The 20,881-nt window shown below is 39.5% G+C and overlaps 1 protein-coding gene across 3 annotated transcripts in view; it reads left to right on the forward strand.

Annotated features, from left to right (window-relative positions):
* The window catches only part of CEMIP2 (cell migration inducing hyaluronidase 2), an 86,367-nt gene that overhangs the window by 37,784 nt on the left and 27,702 nt on the right, over positions 1-20,881 (forward strand). For all 3 annotated transcript variants that reach the window (XM_058695707.1, XM_058695706.1, XM_058695708.1), the window contains exons 6-15: positions 403-591; positions 2,434-2,603; positions 4,819-5,028; positions 5,340-5,545; positions 5,688-5,757; positions 9,205-9,333; positions 11,891-11,979; positions 16,407-16,538; positions 17,751-17,786; positions 18,766-18,921. In XM_058695707.1, coding sequence (XP_058551690.1) covers positions 403-591; positions 2,434-2,603; positions 4,819-5,028; positions 5,340-5,545; positions 5,688-5,757; positions 9,205-9,333; positions 11,891-11,979; positions 16,407-16,538; positions 17,751-17,786; positions 18,766-18,921 — 1,387 coding nt within the window. The remainder of the gene's footprint in view (positions 1-402; positions 592-2,433; positions 2,604-4,818; positions 5,029-5,339; positions 5,546-5,687; positions 5,758-9,204; positions 9,334-11,890; positions 11,980-16,406; positions 16,539-17,750; positions 17,787-18,765; positions 18,922-20,881) is intronic.

Consider the following 20,881-nt stretch of genomic DNA (forward strand, 5'->3'; position numbering starts at 1 on the left):
TTTTAATTTTTTTTTTTTTTTTTTTAACGTTTATTTATTTTTGAGACAGAGAGAGACAGAGCATGAACAGGGGAGGGGCAGAGAGAGAGGGAGACACAGAATGCGAAACAGGCTCCAGGCTCCGAGCTGTCAGCACAGAGCCCGACGCGGGGCTCGAACTCACGGACCATGAGATCATGACCTGAGCCGAAGTCGGACGCTTAACCGACCAAGCCACCCAGGCGCCCCACATGTTCATCTTTTTATTAGTAGTGTCTGCGGAATGACTGGCACATGGTTAGCACTGGTGAAATCATACTGACTTGTGTCTGTCTTAACTTTTGATGTGAATCAGTGAGAAAATTGATTTTAGGGGAAAACATGCCTCTGATGTATCATTTTCTTCCTTGCTTTTTCCTCTAGGTGTTTCTCTTTCAGGTTTCCGGGTGGAGGTTGTGGATGGAGTGAAGCTTCATCTGCTGGATGATGTTAGTAGCTGGAAACCTGGAGACCAGATTGTGGTTGCAAGCACAGACTATTCTATGTACCAAGCAGAGGAGTTCACTCTTCTCCCCTGTCCAGAGTGCAGCCGTTTCCAGGTCAAAGTCAAAGGTATCCGTCTGCTTGGAATGCTTCTTGGCAAACGCTCTTCTCTTGGCTTTGCATTCCTGGATCCCCTTCCACCGCTCCCATCCCAAGGCATTATCGCCATCAGCATCATCATCTTGATATCGAAGATCTTAGCAGTGGGGTGCTTTGAACACTAGATCCCAGAGGATGTTAGATAAAAAGTATAGTACTCATTGAACAGTAGTGTTGCAGGCAAATTAGTGTTTTGTGCTATTTCTTGGTTAAAAAAAAATTATAGATATATTTATATTTATATGTATATGTATATATATAGCAACTACATGGATTGTTTTTTTTTTCTCCAAGATCATATCCAACTTCTTGTTAATTTTCTGCTTTCAAATAATAATAATGCCAATTATCAACTGATTCATATTTAAATAGAAGTCTTTCTCTTCTTAATTAAAAAAACTAATCTCATGGGGCACCTGAGTGGCTGAGTTGGTTGAACTTCGGACTTCTGCTCAGGTCATGATCTCGCAGTTCTTGGGTTGGAGCCCCACGTCGGGCTCTGTGCTGACAGCTCAGAGCCTGGAGCCTGCTTCACATTCTGTTATCTCCCTCTCTCTTTGCCCCTCCCCTGCTTGTGTTCTGTCTCTCTCTAAAATAAACATTAAAAGAAAATTTTTAAAAAATCTCATAATTTTTGAGTGCCTACTTTCCTGGCAAAACAAAAACAAAAACATTTCACTAAAACTTAAAATAGAACCAAAAAGGTATTTTCGTACACTACATTTTTTAAATCACAGTCTTGACTAATGTTTTTTGAATGAAAGGAATATGCAGTGAGATCCGTATTGTAAGCCATATTTAGGAAGAAGGGCTGACATTTACCAGCCACTTATCCTGAGGCAGGTAATAGGCAAAGCTTGTTTGTGTGTTTCCTTAATTATGGAATTTATTATTCATTTCACTTATTTACATCATTTTCCTTCTGTACTCAAGATTATATACAATTATGATATAAAACAAGAGAGCTTACAGTACCTATTTAATAGGCACACACTCATGGGTAATTTAGAGCTTTGTGGTTTGCTTTAAAAAAAAATAGGATGATTGGCTCACTTGGGACTTGGTCTCTCCTTCACTCAGTGTTGTACTTTTCCTTCTTGACACTATAGAGCATAAGCGGAAAACAAAACCCAAAAAACTATGATACCATCTGGCATTAATTTTGTTTGGAAATTCCCACTCTTGTTAACAAGTCTACATGATAATGAATCTCCCACGATCTTAACTGCTTGATTTATTTGTATTTTTCCTTCCTGAGTTTACGTAATAAAAACATCAGAGAAAAGCTCATTATTAAAGGGTTTCTAGACTTCCAATAAAGGTGGACATTTAAAAGAATGCTTATCAGTATTAAAATAAGATATTTTATTTTATAAAATGTTATAAAATCTTGGTAATGTTTGCACTGCTAATGTTTAAATGGATGTTACTTTAGCTTTGAAGTAAAAGCAAAAACAACTTGAGACCCCATTATCAACATCTACAAAACCATTCCTTTTAATCTGGATTCACCATGCATTTCATTCTTCATGTGTCCTCAAGGGATTAGAACTAGAGCATATGGGCAGGAACCAGAGAGAATGAAAGAAAGAGAGAGGGAGTGGATACTTAGGTAGATTCCAGAATATTGGTGCCATCCAGGAGAGGATTAAGCTCCTTGTCTGTGTGTGGTTTTGACACTGAGGATCTTTAAAAGCCTTGCTTCCTTATATTCTGTGGTTAGAGGACTGTCTTTTTGATATGTTTCCTGTTTTCTTTCTTTTTTTTTTTTTTTTTTTTTAATATTTTTTGTCTCTTGTCCACATCAATCAGAAGCCCCTCAGTTCCTGCACATGGGTGAGATCACTGATGGTGTAGACATGAGAGCAGAGGTCGGAATTCTCACCCGGAATGTTGTGATCCGAGGAGAAATGGAAGACTCATGCTACGCTGGAAACCAGTGCCAATTCTTTGATTATGACACCTTTGGGGGACATGTCATGGTAGGCAAAAAGATTTAAGGAGCTCCTTGCTTGCTAAATACACGTTTGAAAAAACTTCCAAGTTTTGAATTTTTTTGGATTTTTTTTTTTTTTTTTTTTTTTTAGAGAGAGAAAGACAGAGACAGCATGAGTTGGGGAGGGGCAGAGAGAGGGGGAGACACAGAATCCGAAGCCAGCTCCAGGCTCTGAGCTGTCAGCGCAGAGTCCGACGTGGGGCTTAAATTCACGAACCGCGAGATCATGACCTGAGCCCAAGTCAGACACTTCACCAACTGACCCACCCAAGCACCCCGAAAGTTTCAAGTTTGGGGATGAGATCTATATGGATATTAAAAAGAAATTGTGTTTTCTTTATTTAGTGACAGTGAGGAGATTTTTCAGAATTGAAAGAGAAAGTTATATCTTCATTTAGTTGACCTGGAGCCGTAAACCATTTTGTCCCATGAAGAATTAAATCCATTTACACTGAGAAGAACCACATAGAGATAAAAAAAAACAAAGAGTCTTGGTATCCATGCATGCAATCTCCATGTATGAGGGCGTCTGGGTGGCTCAGTCGGTTAAGCATCCAACTCTTAATTTCAGCTTGTCACAATCCCACAGTTTGTGGGTTTAAGCCACACATTGGGTCTGCGATGATAGCATGGAGCCTGCTTGGGATTCTCTCTCTCTCTCTCTCTCTCTCTCTCTCTCTCTCTCTCTCTCTCTCTCTCTCCCCCCCCCTCCTCCCCCCCTCCCCCTCACCCACTCATGCTCTCTCTCCCTCAAAATAAATAAATAAACTTAAAAAAAAATACCTTGATATTATGAAAAGGTAAGCAATAGTAATCTACACATACTTTTATATGTAGATTTTTATTTATATAGAAGTATTGAGCACTCACTATATGATAAGCATTGCACTGTGTACTAGCTGATTGGCCTTCTGGGCTTCATTTTGGCTACATGTGTTTTAAAATCTGTCTTTTGTACACTCAGTAGGTTATGGTTGTTAGCAACATTTCTGTCACACTGTTTTAGGAAATGTTGGTCAGTGTTATTTTTTTATTTTTAACAGTATGATTAAAAATCCGGTGTTTAAAAATTTATGCTCTGGGGTGCCTGGGTGGCTCAGTTGGATGAGCTCAGGTCATGATCTGACCTGCGTTCAAAGTCTGAGTAGGGCTCTGTGCTGACAGCTTGGAACCTGGAGCCTGCTTCAGATTCTGTGTCTTCCTCTCTGTCTGCCCCTCCCTGGCTTGTGCGCGCTCTCTCTCTCTCTCTCTTTCTCTCTCTCTCTCAAAAATAAACATACATTAAAATTTTTTTTTTTAATTTATGCTCAAATTGTGGGTCCCAGAGAAAGTTTTAAAAAGAATTGAAGTAAATAATATTATGTGCTAAAACATTGAGAAGGATTTACAAATAACTATCAAACTATGGTGGAGTTTATAGAAATCAAAGAACATGATAAGACTGGAAATGACCAAAATATTTGAAGAAATCAATACATATTATAAAGACAAATCATTTCTGTGGCTTTCCTGGTTACATGTCTTTTTATTCTTATGAGAGGCCATTTTTATGGCTCTTGAAAGTATTCACTTAGTTAAGAAGCATTTGCTGGCACTTGTGTCTGACTTAGTCAGTAGAGCATGTGACTCCAGATCCTTAGGGTCAAGAGTTCGAGTTCCACTTTGGGTATAGAGATTACTTAAAACAAACAAACAAACAAAAAACAAAACCAAAAAAAGAAACAGCAGCACTTGCTAAATTAGTAACTGGAGATCCTAGAAAGCAAGGTGCCAAAGAAAGAAAAGTTTTAATATGTGTTCTCCTTCAGACATTTTCTATTAGAACTATATATATATATATATATATATATATATATATATATATATATATATATATTTTTTTTTTTTTTTTTTTTTTTTTTTTTGTGCTACCTTAAACAAAGCCTAGGGGCGCCTGGGTGGCTCAGTCGGTTGAGTGTCCGACTTTGGCTCGGGTCATGATCTCATAGTTTGTGGGTCCGAGCCCCGCATCAGGCTCTGTGCTGACCGCTTGCTCAGAGCCTGGAGCCTGCTTCGGATTCTGTGTCTCCTTCTCTCTCTGCCCCTCCCCCGCTCACGCTTTGCCTCAGTCTGTTTCTCAAAGATAAATAAATGTAAAAAACAATTTTTTAAAAAAATATTCCAAAGCCTATCAGTGTGATTCCAGTTATCTTGTCTTATAGATAAGGAAAAATTTTACTTCAGTGCATCTGTCCTATGTGGAGCTGAGACACATGGGTCAGCAGCATCTGGGGCGGTATCCTGTTCATTTTCACCTGTGTGGGGACGTGGATCACAAGGGAGGGTACAGACACGCGACATTTGTGGATGGCTTGTCTATTCATCACAGCTTCTCAAGGTGCATCACTGTGCACGGAACAAATGGCCTGCTGGTACGTAGCCTCTCATCACGTCGATGCGTGTTGTCAGAAGCGTTAACTGTCTTCCATTGTCCCAACTTCTCAATTTGAGAGAAGTCGGCTCTTGTCCCGCATCCCTTACTCTCTCCTGCTTGTACTGAGAATTCCAGTGTTTTCCTCTATTCTCTTAAGAGATCAATAAAGCCTGACACTTGACTTTGCCCCTCCGGTGAAGATTAAAACGTCTCTTTGCGTTTGTACTGAGCATGCTACATAGATAGCCTCGTCACTAACACCGCAGTCGTTCGTGTTACCAGTGACATGATACGCTTGTGTTTCTGCAGATAAAAGACACAATTGGATTTGACACACTGGGTCATTGTTTCTTTTTGGAAGATGGTATTGAACAGAGAAATACTTTGTTCCACAATCTGGGACTCCTCACCAAACCCGGCACCCTCCTCCCCACTGATAGGAATAATTCCATGTGCACTGCCATGCGAGACAAAGTGTTTGGAAATTATGTCCCTGTGCCCGCCACGGACTGCATGTGAGTATCTGGCAGAGAGAAAACCTCATGTGTGGTGCTCAAGGCCTTTGACTCTGGGGAGAAGATGTTTTGGAGGACATTTTTAGCGGGCAGGATTTTTTCATTGACTGATGTTTAAATCACTTTAAAAAATGCCTTGCAGGGCTGTTTCGACTTTCTGGATTGCTCATCCCAACAATAACCTGATTAGTAATGCGGCTGCAGGCTCACAGGTAAGTAATATTAGATGCTTTCAGCTGTTTTGTATTCGTGTTTATAAGTATTTTGGATATTATATGGATGTAATGTAACGTGTGACTGTCTAACTCAAGCATGGCTTTGTTTTCTGCTACTGCCTGTTTTGTTGAAAGGAGAATACAGTTGATGGTTCTTCTGTTTCTTCCAAATCATTCATGCCAGTTAGTATTTATGAGTGGGGTAAGACAGATGCCAAATGGAAGAAAAGAGGTGGGCTGATATGTGGGTTTATTGTACCTTCAGAGTGTATTTTTAGTGTATCATTTGTAATCTTTCTGACTTCTATTTAAGTCATGTGTGTCCGAGTAACTGATCATTTCAGTTTTTTTTTTTTTTTATGTTTATTTATTATTGAGAGAGAGTCACACAGAGTACCAGTGGGGGAGGGGCAGAGAGAGAGGGAGACCCAGAATCCGAAAGCAGGATCCAGGCTCTGAGGTGTCAGCACAGAGCCCGATGTGAGGCTCAAACTCACAAATGGTGAGATCAGATGAAGTGAGAAGCTTAACTGACTGTGCCTCCCAGGCGCCCCTGATCATTTCAGTTTTTAATTCTGATGAACAAAGAAAGCCTTAGCTTTTCTTTATAGGAATGGATTATTATGTAGAACATTATGACAGCAGTCATTCTGGTGAAAGGATACGTCTTTTTGTTAAATGCAGGGATCATCCACACTTAGGGGTTTTATCTCCTTGGCAAAGCAGGTCAACCCAACTCTGTACTTTATATTACTATGTGCCTTGAATTATTTCAGAGACACGCACACACACGAGTATAACTCAAGACAATAAGTGAACTATTTTTGGATGGCAGAAATAATTCCTGAAGAAAGCTGGAGAAATTTACATTCATAATTGAGTGTGATTTAAAACTGTTAGCTTATAATATAAAAGTGAATCCTGAAGACATTATACTATCATGATTATATCTGTGCTGAAAACCACAGTAGAGAAATAGCTTTACACCAACACCTAAATATTCATATTTATATATCGTGACTATTAAAATTAAATAATTAAATGTAAAGACATACCTAGCATTGTTTCCCAGGACCAAGTGAAAGATAAGTTGAAGGAAGTATTTCTTCCCGATAACTAAAACACGGGCGTCTCTGGATGATGGTGGAATTGACCTCTGCGATTTTCCTTAAAAACATAAAATGTAAAATTCTTACTTGACAGGGTAGAGACCTGGGCATTTAATCGTTTCAGGTTTCATTCATTCATTCATTTTTCATCCGATGTTTGTTGAGCAATCTATCGGGGTTTGTGTTGAGAGTTCCTAATTAGAAGGGGGAGTTCTAGGGGTAAAGATGCGAGTTTGATATGCAGCCTCAACCCGGGATCATCTTCTGACCTGTGGTACGTTTCAAGTGAACAGTGAAGATGAAAACAAGTTGCAAATAGTTGATGAAAAAACTAAGGTGAGGCTGCCAGAAGCCCTTCCTGGGGCTCGTGTGAGAAACGAAGAAGCGGGTCTCTTGTTTTCCACCCCGTGTTCGTTCTTCTTCCTTTTCGTTCTGTGAGTTCTTTCTTTTCTTTCTAGAAAAACTGTCCTGGCGAAGCTCATGTTTTGGCAAGGGTTTTCCTCCCAAAATAAATCAAACTCTTTCTTCTTGTACGTTTCCACTGCCTTTTTACAGAGCTCCCTTTACCTGTTTTTACACCACAGTGTTTAACAGGAAACAGCAGCTACCCCCCATGTTGCCCCTTCCCCAGACTCCCGTTGCATCCTGGGAGGGTTCGCTTCTACCCTCCGCTTTTAAGGCCATGGTATAGAGCCTCCAGATCTTCTTCTGTGGTCTGTTTTGTGCCCCCAAAAGTAGAGGTGGCAAACACATTTTTTCAGGGTAGTTCCTCTATCGTGGAAAAATGTTAAATGTTACCTTCATTTTTGTGTGTAGGTATATATGCTTTCCACAGTGCATCTCTCTGTGCTCCTGCAGAGCTTTGTAATTAATTGCAATGTAGTACCTAGTATGTATATTTTTGTTCTCTCTTTCCACTTACACTCTGAATTCTTTGAGAATAGTCTCACTGTACACCTGGCACACAGTGGGCTCTAAACAAATATTTGCTGAATTTGAATCTGTAGCATACTTTGGGACTGTATGTTTACGTTGGAACATCCCATTCAATCCACATTCTTCTACGTGAAGCTGTTTTTAGCATTGGGCTGGTTTTTAATTAAAATGTAAAATAAAAGCACCCGGGTGGCTCAGTCAGTTAAGCTTCCGACTTAGGCTCAGGTCATGATCTCACAGTTCCCTGAATTTGAGCCTTTCCTTGGGCTCTGTGCTGACAGCTCAGAGCCTGGAGCCGGCTTCAGATTCTGTGTCTCCCTCCCTCTCTCTCTCTGCCCCTCCCCTGCTCATATTCTCTGTCTCTCAAAAATAAATCTTAAAAAAATTTTTTTAATGTAAAATAAAAAAAATGGTCATGGAGATTAAGATCATTTCATTTTGACTTTTATAGCTCATTTTGAGTATCAAAGATGTTTAAACTGTTCTGCTGCTCCTGTTGAGGTCAGGAATACTGAAATTGAACAGACAGGATCCAGACTGAGACAGCATCCTGATTCATGCGTGTGGTGGTTTTTTTTTTTCTTTGGCAAAAATTTGCCTCGGGACAGGAAGGGCATTGGAGTTGTTTGAAAGAAGTCAGTGAGCTCTGCGTGTTGGCGGATAGTTGTTTAATGAATATGACTCATCTATTGATCAGGTTTGGAGGTAAACAGAAAAACCCTCATATTGCTAAAAGGCCGTGCTGTCCTAGTCACATGGAAGGCAGGCAGCCTTGTTTGGTTCTAACTCTGCATAACTTATTAAAGTAGATAACGATGGGAGAGTTATGTTTTGAAAATGAGTTTTGGCCTCAGCCAGTTATTTCTATCGAATACTGCAAGCAGAAGTAAATTTGTTTTTTAAAAACATGATTATAATGGCTCTGAAAGTGCTAGGTGAGTGCACAAGTTTTTATAGTCCATTCTGAGCCTGAGACAATGAAAAATTAGTGTTAAAAAGTCTCATTTTTGGAGCGCCTGGGTGGCTCAGTCAGTTAAGTGTCTAACTTTTGGTTTTGGCTCAGGTCATGATCTCATGGTTTTGTGGGTTTGAGCCCCATGTCAGGCTCTGCACTGACAGTGTGGAGCCTGCTTGGGATTCTCTCTCTCTCTCTCTCTCTCTCTCTCTCTCTCTTTCTCTTTCTCTTTCTCTTTCTCTTTCTCTTTCTCTTTCTCTTTCTCTTTCTGCCTTCCCCTGCTCACGCTGCCTCTGTCTCTCTCACTCTCAAAATAAATAAACTCAAGAAAATTTTTTTAAAAAAGATCCATTTTTGTTTCTGAAGCACTTAGTCTATTGAAGCCATTTCATAGGGTGGCTTTATAAAATAAGGCTTTTAATGATCTCACCCTTTTAATTACAGGATGCTGGAATATGGTATTTATTCCACAAGGAACCTACTGGAGAATCCAGTGGATTGCAGCTCTTAGCAAAACCAGAACTCACTCCGTTGGGTATATTTTATAACAACAGGGTCCATTCAAGTTTCAAGGTAGGTTCCTAGGCCTTAACAAAATCAGTTCATGTGATTTACAGGGTGAAGGATGGAATGCTGAGAAATACAAGTGAGAAATGTCAGTTTTAGGTAAAACCTGTCATCACAAAAAGTAAGTTGTGATTAAAAAAGCAGACACAGGGGCGCCTGGGTGGCTCAGTCAGTTGAGTGTCTGACTTTAGCTCAGGTCATGATCTTGTGGTTGCTGGGTTCAAGCCCCACGTCTGGCTTTGCACTGGCAGTGCAGAGCCTGCTTCAGATTCTCTGTCTCCCTCTCTGTTCCTCCCCCTTTCACCCTCGCTGTCTCAAAAATAAACATTAAAGAAAAATTCTTAAAAAGGAAAGCAGACACATTCAGGATTACATACCGGATCCCATTTATACACACCCAGGCATATATACCAACACATGCATGTGCATACAGTCTGAGTAATTACAATGATGGACTTGATCCCTGTGTCCTTGTCCCTTCCCTCACTCCTACCTTCCCCTCTTCACTCCTTCCCTCCCTCTTTCCCTCTCACCTTCTTTCCAATCGTTAGTACCTATTAGGGATGTACACATTAGATGATATGCTTCTGTGGATTAAGAAGCATACTTCCTTTCTTCTCTCAGTTCACAGTGCTGGTAGAATGTCCTATTGGGCATTTCATACGAATTATGTGGTAAAATACTGTTTATGATATTTGGCCCAATTTAAAATGATACAGATCAACTAAAGCAAAAGCCATTTAGGAACACCGGTTTTCATGATATTTAGTATTTATCCCCACCCTCAAGTGATAAATGTATTTGCCTCATGTTGTGCTTACAAGGCACTTGGGTATTTTCACTAGGTAATATAGGGCCCAGATTCTTTACCCTGATGTGATCCACGTCAAAGTTCAACAAATACTTCCCATTTACGATGCTGAGAGGATCCTGTAAAGACCTAAGTGTGCTATAATTTAAAGAGCTTAGCATCACTTAAACACTTGAGAGAGCAAAAAACCTTGGTCAGAAGCCGAGTAGTTGATTAAGCCCAGTAATTATTGAGAGTACCATTTCAAAGTGGAAATCCTCAAAATTTTCTAATGGTAGTGATATAAAAAAACATCCTATTCTAATTAACTTTTAATGTCATATACCAGAAGTACATGTAGTAATCTATTCTATTGATTAGAAGAATATCATATCTAAATAATGAGCGGATGATTAGGTTTTAAATTGTTTAATTTGGGACTGACTGTCCAGAATGATACTTTACAGCCAAGGGAAACAGAACCCTTGGGGTCCTCAGACAGTAACCGGTCATCTTTGGATAAGCTGTAAATATACCAACACTGACCTTTTTGCTTTGGTTGCTCATGACACCCGAATCTGCATCTGGCACAGGTCAGTCATGTCTGATTTCCAACTGACATTTGGCTGTCTCAGGGACACATCACTAAAATGTGTTCAAAACTAAAATCCTTATGTGTATCCCTAGACCCATTCCCATATCTCTGTCTCACTGAATGAAACCACCGGCCACCTGATTGCCCAAACAGAAAGATATGAACCTTTATCGCTCCCTCTCCCTCACCCTTAGACGTTTTGTTCATTGCTAAGCAGTATCTACCTCATAAAGAATTCTCACCGTATCCATTTTCCCCCATTACTACTGCCCAAGTCTCTGTCATCTTTGTTTTTCTTCTGGATTACCAGGGTCATGTCCTACCTTATCTCTTATCTCTCTTTTTGCCCCTTTCCCTTTCTGATCCATTATCCATCCTGTGGGTAGAGCATTCATTCTTAACGTGCGGTTAATTACATTGCCTTTATTAAAAGTCTCGTTAAATGGACTCCAGCCCATTGACTCTATGTTGTCCACCATTTGTTTCTCTTCAGCCTTCTTCCTTGCTTTCCCCTCCTCCATACATTTCCTGTTCATCCATCTAAGTCTCTTCTCAGATGTGCCCTGCTCTCCCTCATTTCCAGACTTTTTGTACCAACGATTTCCTTGAGTACTTTGCTCTGGGTTTTTCAGCTGCTTCCCACCCATGCCCCGCCACCCTTCATCCCAACCCATTCTTTTGTGTGGTTCGGTCCTCCCCATCCCTCATTGTTCAGCTTTAGGAGGTCACTGCTTTGAGGAGACCTTCCCTGAATCCTCTGTCTCCCATCTATGAGGAAGGTCTCATTTGGTGCCTCTTCTTACATGCTGCTAAAGCATCATCTACTCACTTCATCACTGCTTATCATACAGGATGGTAATTGTTTCTTTAATTGCGTGTCTTCCTGCTACTGGATATGCCAACAACAGCAAAGACCACGGTTTCCTTGTTAATGCATCACGCTTGGTGCCTCCCACAAGGTAGGCACCAAGTAAATATTTGTTGAATGACTGAATACATAAAATTATAAAAATATCCAGAAAGGTAGTTGTTTTCATAAAACCTTTGCCTTGCTCTTCGCTCCTCTCCTTTCTCTTTGGTGGATGTGATAAGCTACAAGTAATTTTCATGAGTCATGAGAAGTATATTGATATAACTTAGGACTCATGTTCACTTCAGTCCCTTATTATATTTTCCAGGCTGGCTTATTTATTGACAAAGGTGTCAAAACAACCAATGCTAGTGCGGCAGACCCAAGAGAATACCTCTGTTTGGATAACAGCGCAAGGTAGAGTCCATCCTTTTACATCACATTCTGGCCCTATCTTGCCAAAACAAAACTTCCTGAGTTGTAAGTCATTGTGCTCTGTTCTCCAGTAACACATTTAAACTAAAGTTTTCAAAGCTTGTAGGAAGGCTTTGGGGAAACTTTTTTTTCTCCCCGTGCTGTTCTAGGTCCTGTGGCTGGTTTGTTTGTTTTAAAATATTATTGAGATGCCCGAGAAGTTGATACTTTCCCCTTTTTTCACCATTGTAAATTGATGTTAGAGAGATATTCAGAAAGAGAAAGAAAAAGGAGAGAGAGGTGTTGAAAACAGGGTCTACATTTGGCCTAACATAGAACATGATTCATTGAAAAACAAGCTAAGACATTTTGGTGTAATTCCTGAAAACCAAGGCCTATCGAATTTATTGTTAGTGGTCAAAATGGAACATTGCATTGAAATGTATTTCACAGAGAAAGGTCTTGAACTTGATGAGCAAGCTAGTTTGGTTCAGTTGTTTGTAGTCTCAGAGTCCCATCGTCTCTGGGCTCTATGTTGCCCCCCTTTGTAACCGCAAAATGTGGTTGGGATAGGGAGAACATTTCAACAGAGTTCTTCTATGTGCTCTATAAGAGCCAAAATAAATAACATGTCTCCAATGGAAATAAAAGTTTCTGGAAAAGATGGCAACTTAAAGTCCTATTCAGCAGAAACTGCGTACGTGTTTTTTTCCTATCCTTCAAGTTGATTGACCAACTTAGTTTCTTTATTATTATTATTATTATTATTATTATTTTAATTTAATGTTTGTTTATTTTTGAGAAAGACAGAGTGCAAGCGGGGAAGGGGCAGAGAGAGAGACAGACAGACAGACAGACGTAATCTGAAGCAGGCTCCAGGCTCTGAGCTGTCAGCACAGAGAACGACACAGGGCTCAAACTCACAGACTGCAAGATCATGACCTGAGCTAAAGTTGGACACTTAGCAGACTGGTCCACCCAGGCACCCCACCAACTTCTAGTTTCTAAAGGGTGCTAGGTTTAATAGGCTCTTTTGATAGATATTTAAGAAAAAGACACCAGGCCCTACTGTTCACAAGGGAATAAGATAGGATCCTCACTGTAGGTTGGTAAGTCCACTTAAGTGTGAGGCAAGATCTTTGCGACCCAGTAATAAGGCACGAGGCCAGGAGAAAACTGGAGAAAGTACAGTTAGTAAAATTACTCATCAGAACTACTTAAAGGTCAAGTTGAGCCTGAAATATTTTAAAGCAATGATCAGATGACATTTGAGAAACCAGGAAACTCTGGACGTTATTTAAATAAAACACAAGTTACTGGACACCTAATAGCTAAGCAAGATATGAAATGGGAAGATAGGAGATAAACTTTAAAAGAAAAAGAAGCATAGAGATGACAGTGGACTATGAACCAAGAAGAGGATATTAACTTGCAAAACAAAGAAATCTTTGCTGACAGGACACGGCTGCTTTTTAAGAGTTTATTTTAACTGGTAGAACTAGTAATGTGTACTTTGCTTAGTATTAACAGAAAAATGCTTAAACACAACACAATTGAGTTTCTCTTCCCTGCCTTAAAAAATTGTGTGTGTGTATGAATGGATGAATGAGAAAATATATTTCAGAAATTCATTGGTGCTTTAATCAGGCTTGACAGTAAAACAATTTATCCATAATGGCCTGAGAAGTTCTTTACTGGGTATGTGTGTATATTATGATAATGGTAATTTTTCCTCTGCTCTTCATTATTTGTCTTACCAGTTTATAAATGCATACATAGTGAGAATTAGACTCCATTTAGAAGTTGTTACTGGAAAGAACTGATTATGGAAGATGAATAAGACATTTGGCAGTTGGTGTATATATTTAATTTTGTATAAACTCATGTGTAGAATATGCCCACGTACATTCGTACAGTCCAGACATGAGTAAGAATGATAAAACACTAACACAATGAGTAATAAACCAGCCCATGAATTAAACATAAGGCTCATGGGATCCAGAAGATATTTAGTCTATACAACAAAGGGAAAGTTGACTCAACAGTTAATCAGATGAGCCTTTTCGTGTGTCTTCAAGATGTGAAATTATAGGCATCCAAAGAAGGGAAATTGTAACCCAAGAAAGCTCTTGGTGTCAGATTGGGACGTTTCGTCTAAGGGAATGAAAGAGCACAGAAACCAGGTAGTATTTAAGGCCAAGGCCAATTAAGGGAGGTTGGAAAGTGTGCTGAAAGCTCGTGAATGAGGATGGTGAAAAATTGGGAAAGTTAGCTATCGCCTACAGATCAAGTGGGAAAGAGGTTAGAAATAAAGGGTATCCAAGCAAGCAGTCAACAATTGATGTATATGGATTGGAATTTCAGAAAAGGTGAGATGGCTACAGCAGAGAATCAGTGTTACTTTAGGATCCTTTTTTTTCTTTTTTTAACTTTCTTGTAGAACATTGTGTAGTCTTCTTTCCAGAACTCTTCCATCTGCTTGATACTGCGTAATGACTGCAAAGCTGTTTGGCAGCAACCGCAATTACCAGAGAGTGGGTGATGGCCCAGAGTCAGACATTTCACCTATTAGGTCAGAGCTCTTTAGTGTAAGGGGTCATGTACACAATCTAAGGACAGGTATAAAGCTTCCAGACTGGTCTCCTATGGTCCATTCTCTACAGTCCTTTCACCAAGTAGCAGTGAGTGACCAGTTTATAAGAAAAAAGTGAAATCAGTTGTATCACTTCTTGATTCCATGTTTCTGAAGACTGTCCGTCTCCCTCCCTCCCTCCCTCTCTCTCTCTCTCTCTCTCTCTCTCTCTCTCTCTCTCTCTCCCTCCCTCCCTCCCTCCCTCCCTCCCTCCACCTGCTTTATTGAGGTATGACTACCATCTAAAAACCTGTGTCTATTTAATGTATACATCTCAGGGAGTTTGGGGATAGGTATACACCCACGAAACCATCACCACCATCAAGGTCATATACATAGCCATCATCTCCCAAAGTTTTCTCACCTTCCTTTATTGTTATCATTAAAAAAATTTAAGAATATTTTTTATGTTTTTGTGGTAAGAACATTTACCCTAAGATCTATTGGCTTAGCAAATTTTAAGTGCACAATAGAGTATTATTAGCTAAGGCACTGTGCTGTATGGTAGACCTCTAGAATTTATTTATATTGTATAACTAAAACTTTGTACTCTTTGACCATCACCTGCCTTGTGTCCTGCTCTCCCTAGGCCCTCACATTGCCTGGCATATGCTCACTTCTCTGTCCTCTGCCCCATGCTTCTTACTCTCCAGCCAATTTGTTTGTTCCTTGGCCAAGCTCACTCATGCCTAAGGACCTTCTCACTTGCTGTTTTCTGTGCATGTCGTCTTCTCCCATGATAGCATCTACTGTGCCAGCAACTATGGTAATGGCATTTGTACACATGGTATTTCCTGACTGCATGGTTTGAAAATCTCAGCCTGCTGAATTGGTTTTTGGAAAATTATCTAGTTGTTTCTCCCCCATCCCCACCCCCCCCCAGCTTTGTAAAAATTAAGATACAAATGATCTTTTTTAAAAAATAGGTGGCCTTGGGACGCCTGGGTGGCTCCGTCAGTTGAGTGTCCTACTCTTGATTTCGGCTTAGGTCATGATCTCATGGTTCATGAGTTTGAGCCCCTTGTTGGCCTCTGTGCTGACAGCATGGAGTCTGCTTAGGATTCTCTCTCTCTCTCTCTCTCTCTCTCTCTCTCTCTTTCAATAAACAAACATTTAAAAACCAGGTGGCTTTATAGAATTATTTATTTGATTTGTATAGTGGTTTGACACCAATTTTTTTGACCTTTTCATTAAGGTCCTTGTAAGTGTTGTAGAAGGAAGAGAAAGAAGAAGTAAAATTCAGTCTTTGTAATTAACAAGTTAATTAAATACACTCTGTTTTAAATTTAGGCATTTTAAATATTGAACTAGTTTTATCTCTGTATCTAAAACATCTCACTAGCACACAACTCAATTAATACTCTAGTTTGCATATATGTATGTTAAAATACCTGATGAATTTATTCAGTGTGTTTATATTTGTGCCATGTAGTTAAGAATTTGTGAAAACATACCAGATTTCCTAGTCTGAGGTTTTTGTTTATTTATTTGTTTTGAAATGGTTTTAGTGCTTAGAATGTTCTGTAGTGTCCTCTTCTATAATGTAAGTTGCTTTAAAACAATAAGAAAATATGAAAGCAGTTCTTGGGAAACTTCTATAAATAAATGTAATTTTTTTTCCAGTATCTGAAATACAAATAATTAAGTTGTAAATTGTGCATTAAGATTTTGTTTGTCTTGGTCATATGTAAATCCTGCCTTCTGACACTTAAGCTTACAATTGTAAAATAAATGATTTCCAATGCTTGTTTAAAAAGTCCTTTTTCTTCTTCTTCTTTTTTTTTTTTTAAACTCCAAGGTTTAGGCCTCATCAGGATGCGGACCCTGAAAAGCCACGTGTTGCTGCTTTAATTGACAGGCTCATTTCTTTTAAAAATAATGACAATGGAGCTTGGGTCAGAGGGGGAGACATTGTCGTTCAGAATTCAGCGTAGGTATTCTCTACAAAGTCATTATCTGATGGTACCTATATGTTTATTTTTTTAAGGCAATTTTAAACAACCCAGTGTGCTGAAAATACAGTGATAGTTTCTGGAATTATATTATTATTATTTTTAAAAATTTATTTATGTTTAGTAATCTCTACACTCAATGTGGGGCTGGACCTCACGACCCCGCTCTCCTACCTGAGCCAGCGGGCACCCCTGGAATCATATTACTATTATTACTAACAGACGGGGTGAGCTCTGAGGAAGTGTTTGCTCGCGCTCATAGGCAGCAAATGTTTGGAATCATTCTTTCTGTTGCTTTTATTGGAATTGAACTCATCTGGTGACACGAGAGTTTTTTGATGAGATTGAACAGGAGTTGCGGATTTAACTTTATATAACAAGTATCATCTATGTCAGAGAGCTAAATAAAGATTTTGAAACTACCTGGATTTTTTCCCCTTCCTTTTGGAAACTCAGAAGTTTTTCTGTTGCTCTCCCACTGCCATTACAAATACAAGTCGTGAATTCCACCTTACTAAGTCTGTTGACTTATGGCTTAATATGACTTGAGGCAGTAAGCATCTTAATTTTTTCCCGTTTGCATAATTTTAGAAGTCTGATGTATGTTGAGCTAAGATTTGGTGTTCAAGAGTCTAGAAAAACATGTTTTTTTCCCGACTGGCACTGACATTAGCTTCTTGGCATTTTACTGTCACCTCTGACTTTCATCATGCAAAAAATTAGTTTTGTATTAAATCTGTAGAAATAGCTTGGGTATTAATGTTGAAAAATTGGAAGAGAATCCCATGACCTAATTGTTTTCAAAAATAGTCATAAAAATAATATAGCTCACACTTGTGTGCTGGTTACTGTGTACAGGCACTGTCCTAAAGGGTTGGCATTAATTAGTATGTTCAATGCCCTCAAGTATCCATTGAGGAAGGTTATGTTCTTGGTTCAACTTCTAGGTGAGAAAACTGAGAGAGAGTCAAGGCGAATGCCTTACCCAAGGTCATGTGGCCGGTAATCAGCAACGCTACCTTCACTGGAGTGTGTGCTTTAAGTTATTGGGAAGTGAAACATTTTCTTGTGGTCTTGGGGAGTAAACATTATTGGAACCTCCTGGATTTTCCCAAAAATTAAATATTGAGAGAAATTATCTCTTACATGAGGTGATAAATTAAATGTTCTTTTATTCTCTTTTCTCATAGATTTGCAGATAATGGAATAGGACTGACCTTTGCCAGGTTTGTAATTGTTTTTAAAATACTTATCTGATTATTTCAAAGCTGTAAGGTAAAACAGCCCTGGTTTTGTGTGTGTGTGTGTGTGTGTGTGTGTGTGTGTGTTTCGGGGGAGGGGTGGGTTTGATCACACATGGATTGTTCTATCATTATGTTGGCAGTTGAAAAAACAAACAAAACAGCACCCACTTCCTGATACCACTAGAGGGCCAAAATACATTTTTCTTAATTAATTGAATTCGCACCAAAGTCATAGGTTAATATAGCTGGAATTCTGTAGAAGGATTGGCCTGTCATATTTTTTTGCTTAGGAGAAAGCACTTGAGAGGAAGGGAAGAAAAGTTGGGAGCATATTAAATATCTTCTTTCTTAGGGGCACCTGGGTGGCTCAGTCGGTTAAGTTAAGTGTCCGACTTCAGCTCAGTCATGATCTCACAGCCGGTGAGTTTGAGCCCCGCATCGGGCTCTGGACTGACAGCTCAGAGCCTGGAGCCTGCTTGAGATTCTGTATCTCCCCACCCCACCTCCTCTCAAACATAAATAAACATTAAAAAAATATTTAAATATTTTCTTTCTTAGAACCTGGTCTTATTTTGCAGTGATCTTTAAGAACCGAACTTTTAATGTTACATATTTTTCTCCAGACAAGAGTTACTTGGGTACTGTCTTAAATATGACTGTCATCTAACTGTTAAACTCAGGGCAAGTTCATCCCCCATGTACAATACTGTTGTTGCAGACTAAAATAATCAATTGTTGCTGTTAAATGAAATGTCACCTGTTTCATGTGCAAACCATGTATTGATTTATACGAGGTATGTTCACAGCTTAGAAGGACTTTTTGATGACTTGATAATATGCATTAGAAAAAGCTCCTATCTGTTTTGCAAATTTTTAGCTTTTAAGTTATGGCGTGTCTGGATTTGAGGGCCAATTTAAATTTCCTGGAGGTGGGAGGTAATGGTTATTCTCATTTTAACAGTGATGGAAGCTTCCCCAGTGATGAAGGTTCCAGCCAGGAGGTATCCGAATCTCTCTTTGTTGGGGAGAGCAGGAATTATGGCTTTCAGGGTGGTCAGAACAAATATGTAGGCACTGGAGGAATAGACCAGAAGCCTCGGACCCTACCTAGGAACAGGTAAGCATTGCTTTAGCAGTAGACTGTTAAATTTGAACAATAAATGAAAACCTAACCCTTATCGGAAGTTTCTGCAATAATCCTGGGTGCATTGGTTCTCTCTGTGATGGTTTTCCCCACCTTATCTTATTATTATTACTATTATTATTATTATTATTATTATTATATCATTACTATTACAGCTGGGTAGACTCTGGAATTTTGGAGCATTAACTATCAAGCACTTTAGATTTCATTATTAATTAACGAAGGAAACTATCTTGTTTTTCATTTCTTGCTTAAGGCCTTATATAAGCTGCTGACTTTTTTGTTTTCTTCTTTCTTGAGCCACAGAAAGTGGCCAAACTGTAAACTATGACGTTAGGTCACTCTTGCCTCAATTTGTGAGGTGGGTTTGCAGAAATAGCCACTGGAAAAAGGAAATAACTTATTGAAAAAAGTCCTAGAAAATAAGAGTTGATAGATGCCAAAGCTGACTCAAAACCGAACCACGGCTGTGTAATTACCAGTGTTTCAGCTGTACAGAGTAGACTTTTGGCATGTTTTCTGTCAAAATAATCACAGAGTCATTAAAATAGTACTTAGCACCAGAAAGATACTTTAGAGCTTTTAGGGAACTAGTAAGTAATTAACCCATACCTCGGTTCTGAGACCCAGTTTGGAATTGTCCTCATTTTACTTGTGAGAAAAACAGAGAACAACTCCTGTTCTGAAGGTCTCATGTTGGACCCGCTGCCAGAATTCATCAAGCATCAGTTCCCTTAAAGTTATACACTGTAGGTGGGCATTGGGCTAGGACGGGTCAGGGGGATGGGCCACACAGACTGCTCACTTTGAGGGGCAGCGCGGTGAGTGTTGGCAAAAGGGCTTTTACTAGCCTCTGGCAAAGAGTGAGCTTGGTTCCACTCCCCCTTTGCTTGTTGTTGGGAAATCCTGAATGCCCTTATAAGCTACGCTCTGTGTAGCCCTCCTGTTAGTCAGACTGTGGAAGCCATGAGGGAAGAAACTTCGTGGATTTTTAATAGCTAACGTTTATTAAGTGCTTGCCATGTGTCAGGCCCCGTTCTAAATACTTTATTCTTCACTTAATCCTCGCAAAGCCCAGTGAGGTAGGTACTGTCATTATCCTGCTTTATAAATGAGGAGCTTACTAAAAGTAGCTGAGGTGGGATTCAAACCCTGTTTGTCTGCCTTCATCGCTGTGATGTGCCTGTCAAGATTGGGCTGTAGCTGTCTCTTCTAATGTGTAACGAAAAATAGCTATATATCGGCTAGCGTTTGGCTACAGTATGATGGTGCCCAGTTCCATTCTTTTCACTTGACATTGGCCTCTAGTGTTTTTCTTTTTCTTTTTTCTCTCTCTCTCTTTTTCTTTTTCCTTTTTCTTTTTTGAGAGAGAGCGCACACTCATGAGTGGGGGAGGGGGCAAAGGAAGGAGAGGGGCAGAGAGAATCTTAAGCAGGCCCCACCACCAGCGTGGAGCCCGCCATGGAACTCGATCTCACAACTGTGAGATCATGAGCGAAGCCAAAATCAAGAGTTGGACGCTCAATCGACTGAGCCACCCAGGTGCCACCCCCTCCATTTTTCTTTTTTAATTGAAGTATAGTTGACATACAATATTATGTTAGTTTCAGGTGTACAAAATTTTGATTCGATGTGGCCTTCAGATTTGTTTCAAAATTCTTATCGCTTCTTCATGAAGGAAGATTTTCTAAAACAAAGAGTCCTCCTTGGTCAGTGGATGCAGTGTTTATTTTACTGTATCTTTACAATTTTTTCTATGAGAGAGAGCCATTTTGGGATATATCCTTAGACGTTCATCAAGGTGCATAGATTTTTAAGCAGGCTACTTCATTTTCTTGCTGGCATGTATGTTTTTACTGTAAAACACTGCCAAGTTGTAAACTGATGTTGCTGTAGGAATCCTCTGCAGTGCCGTTAAAGAATTTAACAGGGG

Source organism: Neofelis nebulosa, chromosome 12 (assembly GCF_028018385.1).
Source record: "Neofelis nebulosa isolate mNeoNeb1 chromosome 12, mNeoNeb1.pri, whole genome shotgun sequence".
Classification (NCBI taxonomy): domain Eukaryota; kingdom Metazoa; phylum Chordata; class Mammalia; order Carnivora; family Felidae; genus Neofelis; species Neofelis nebulosa.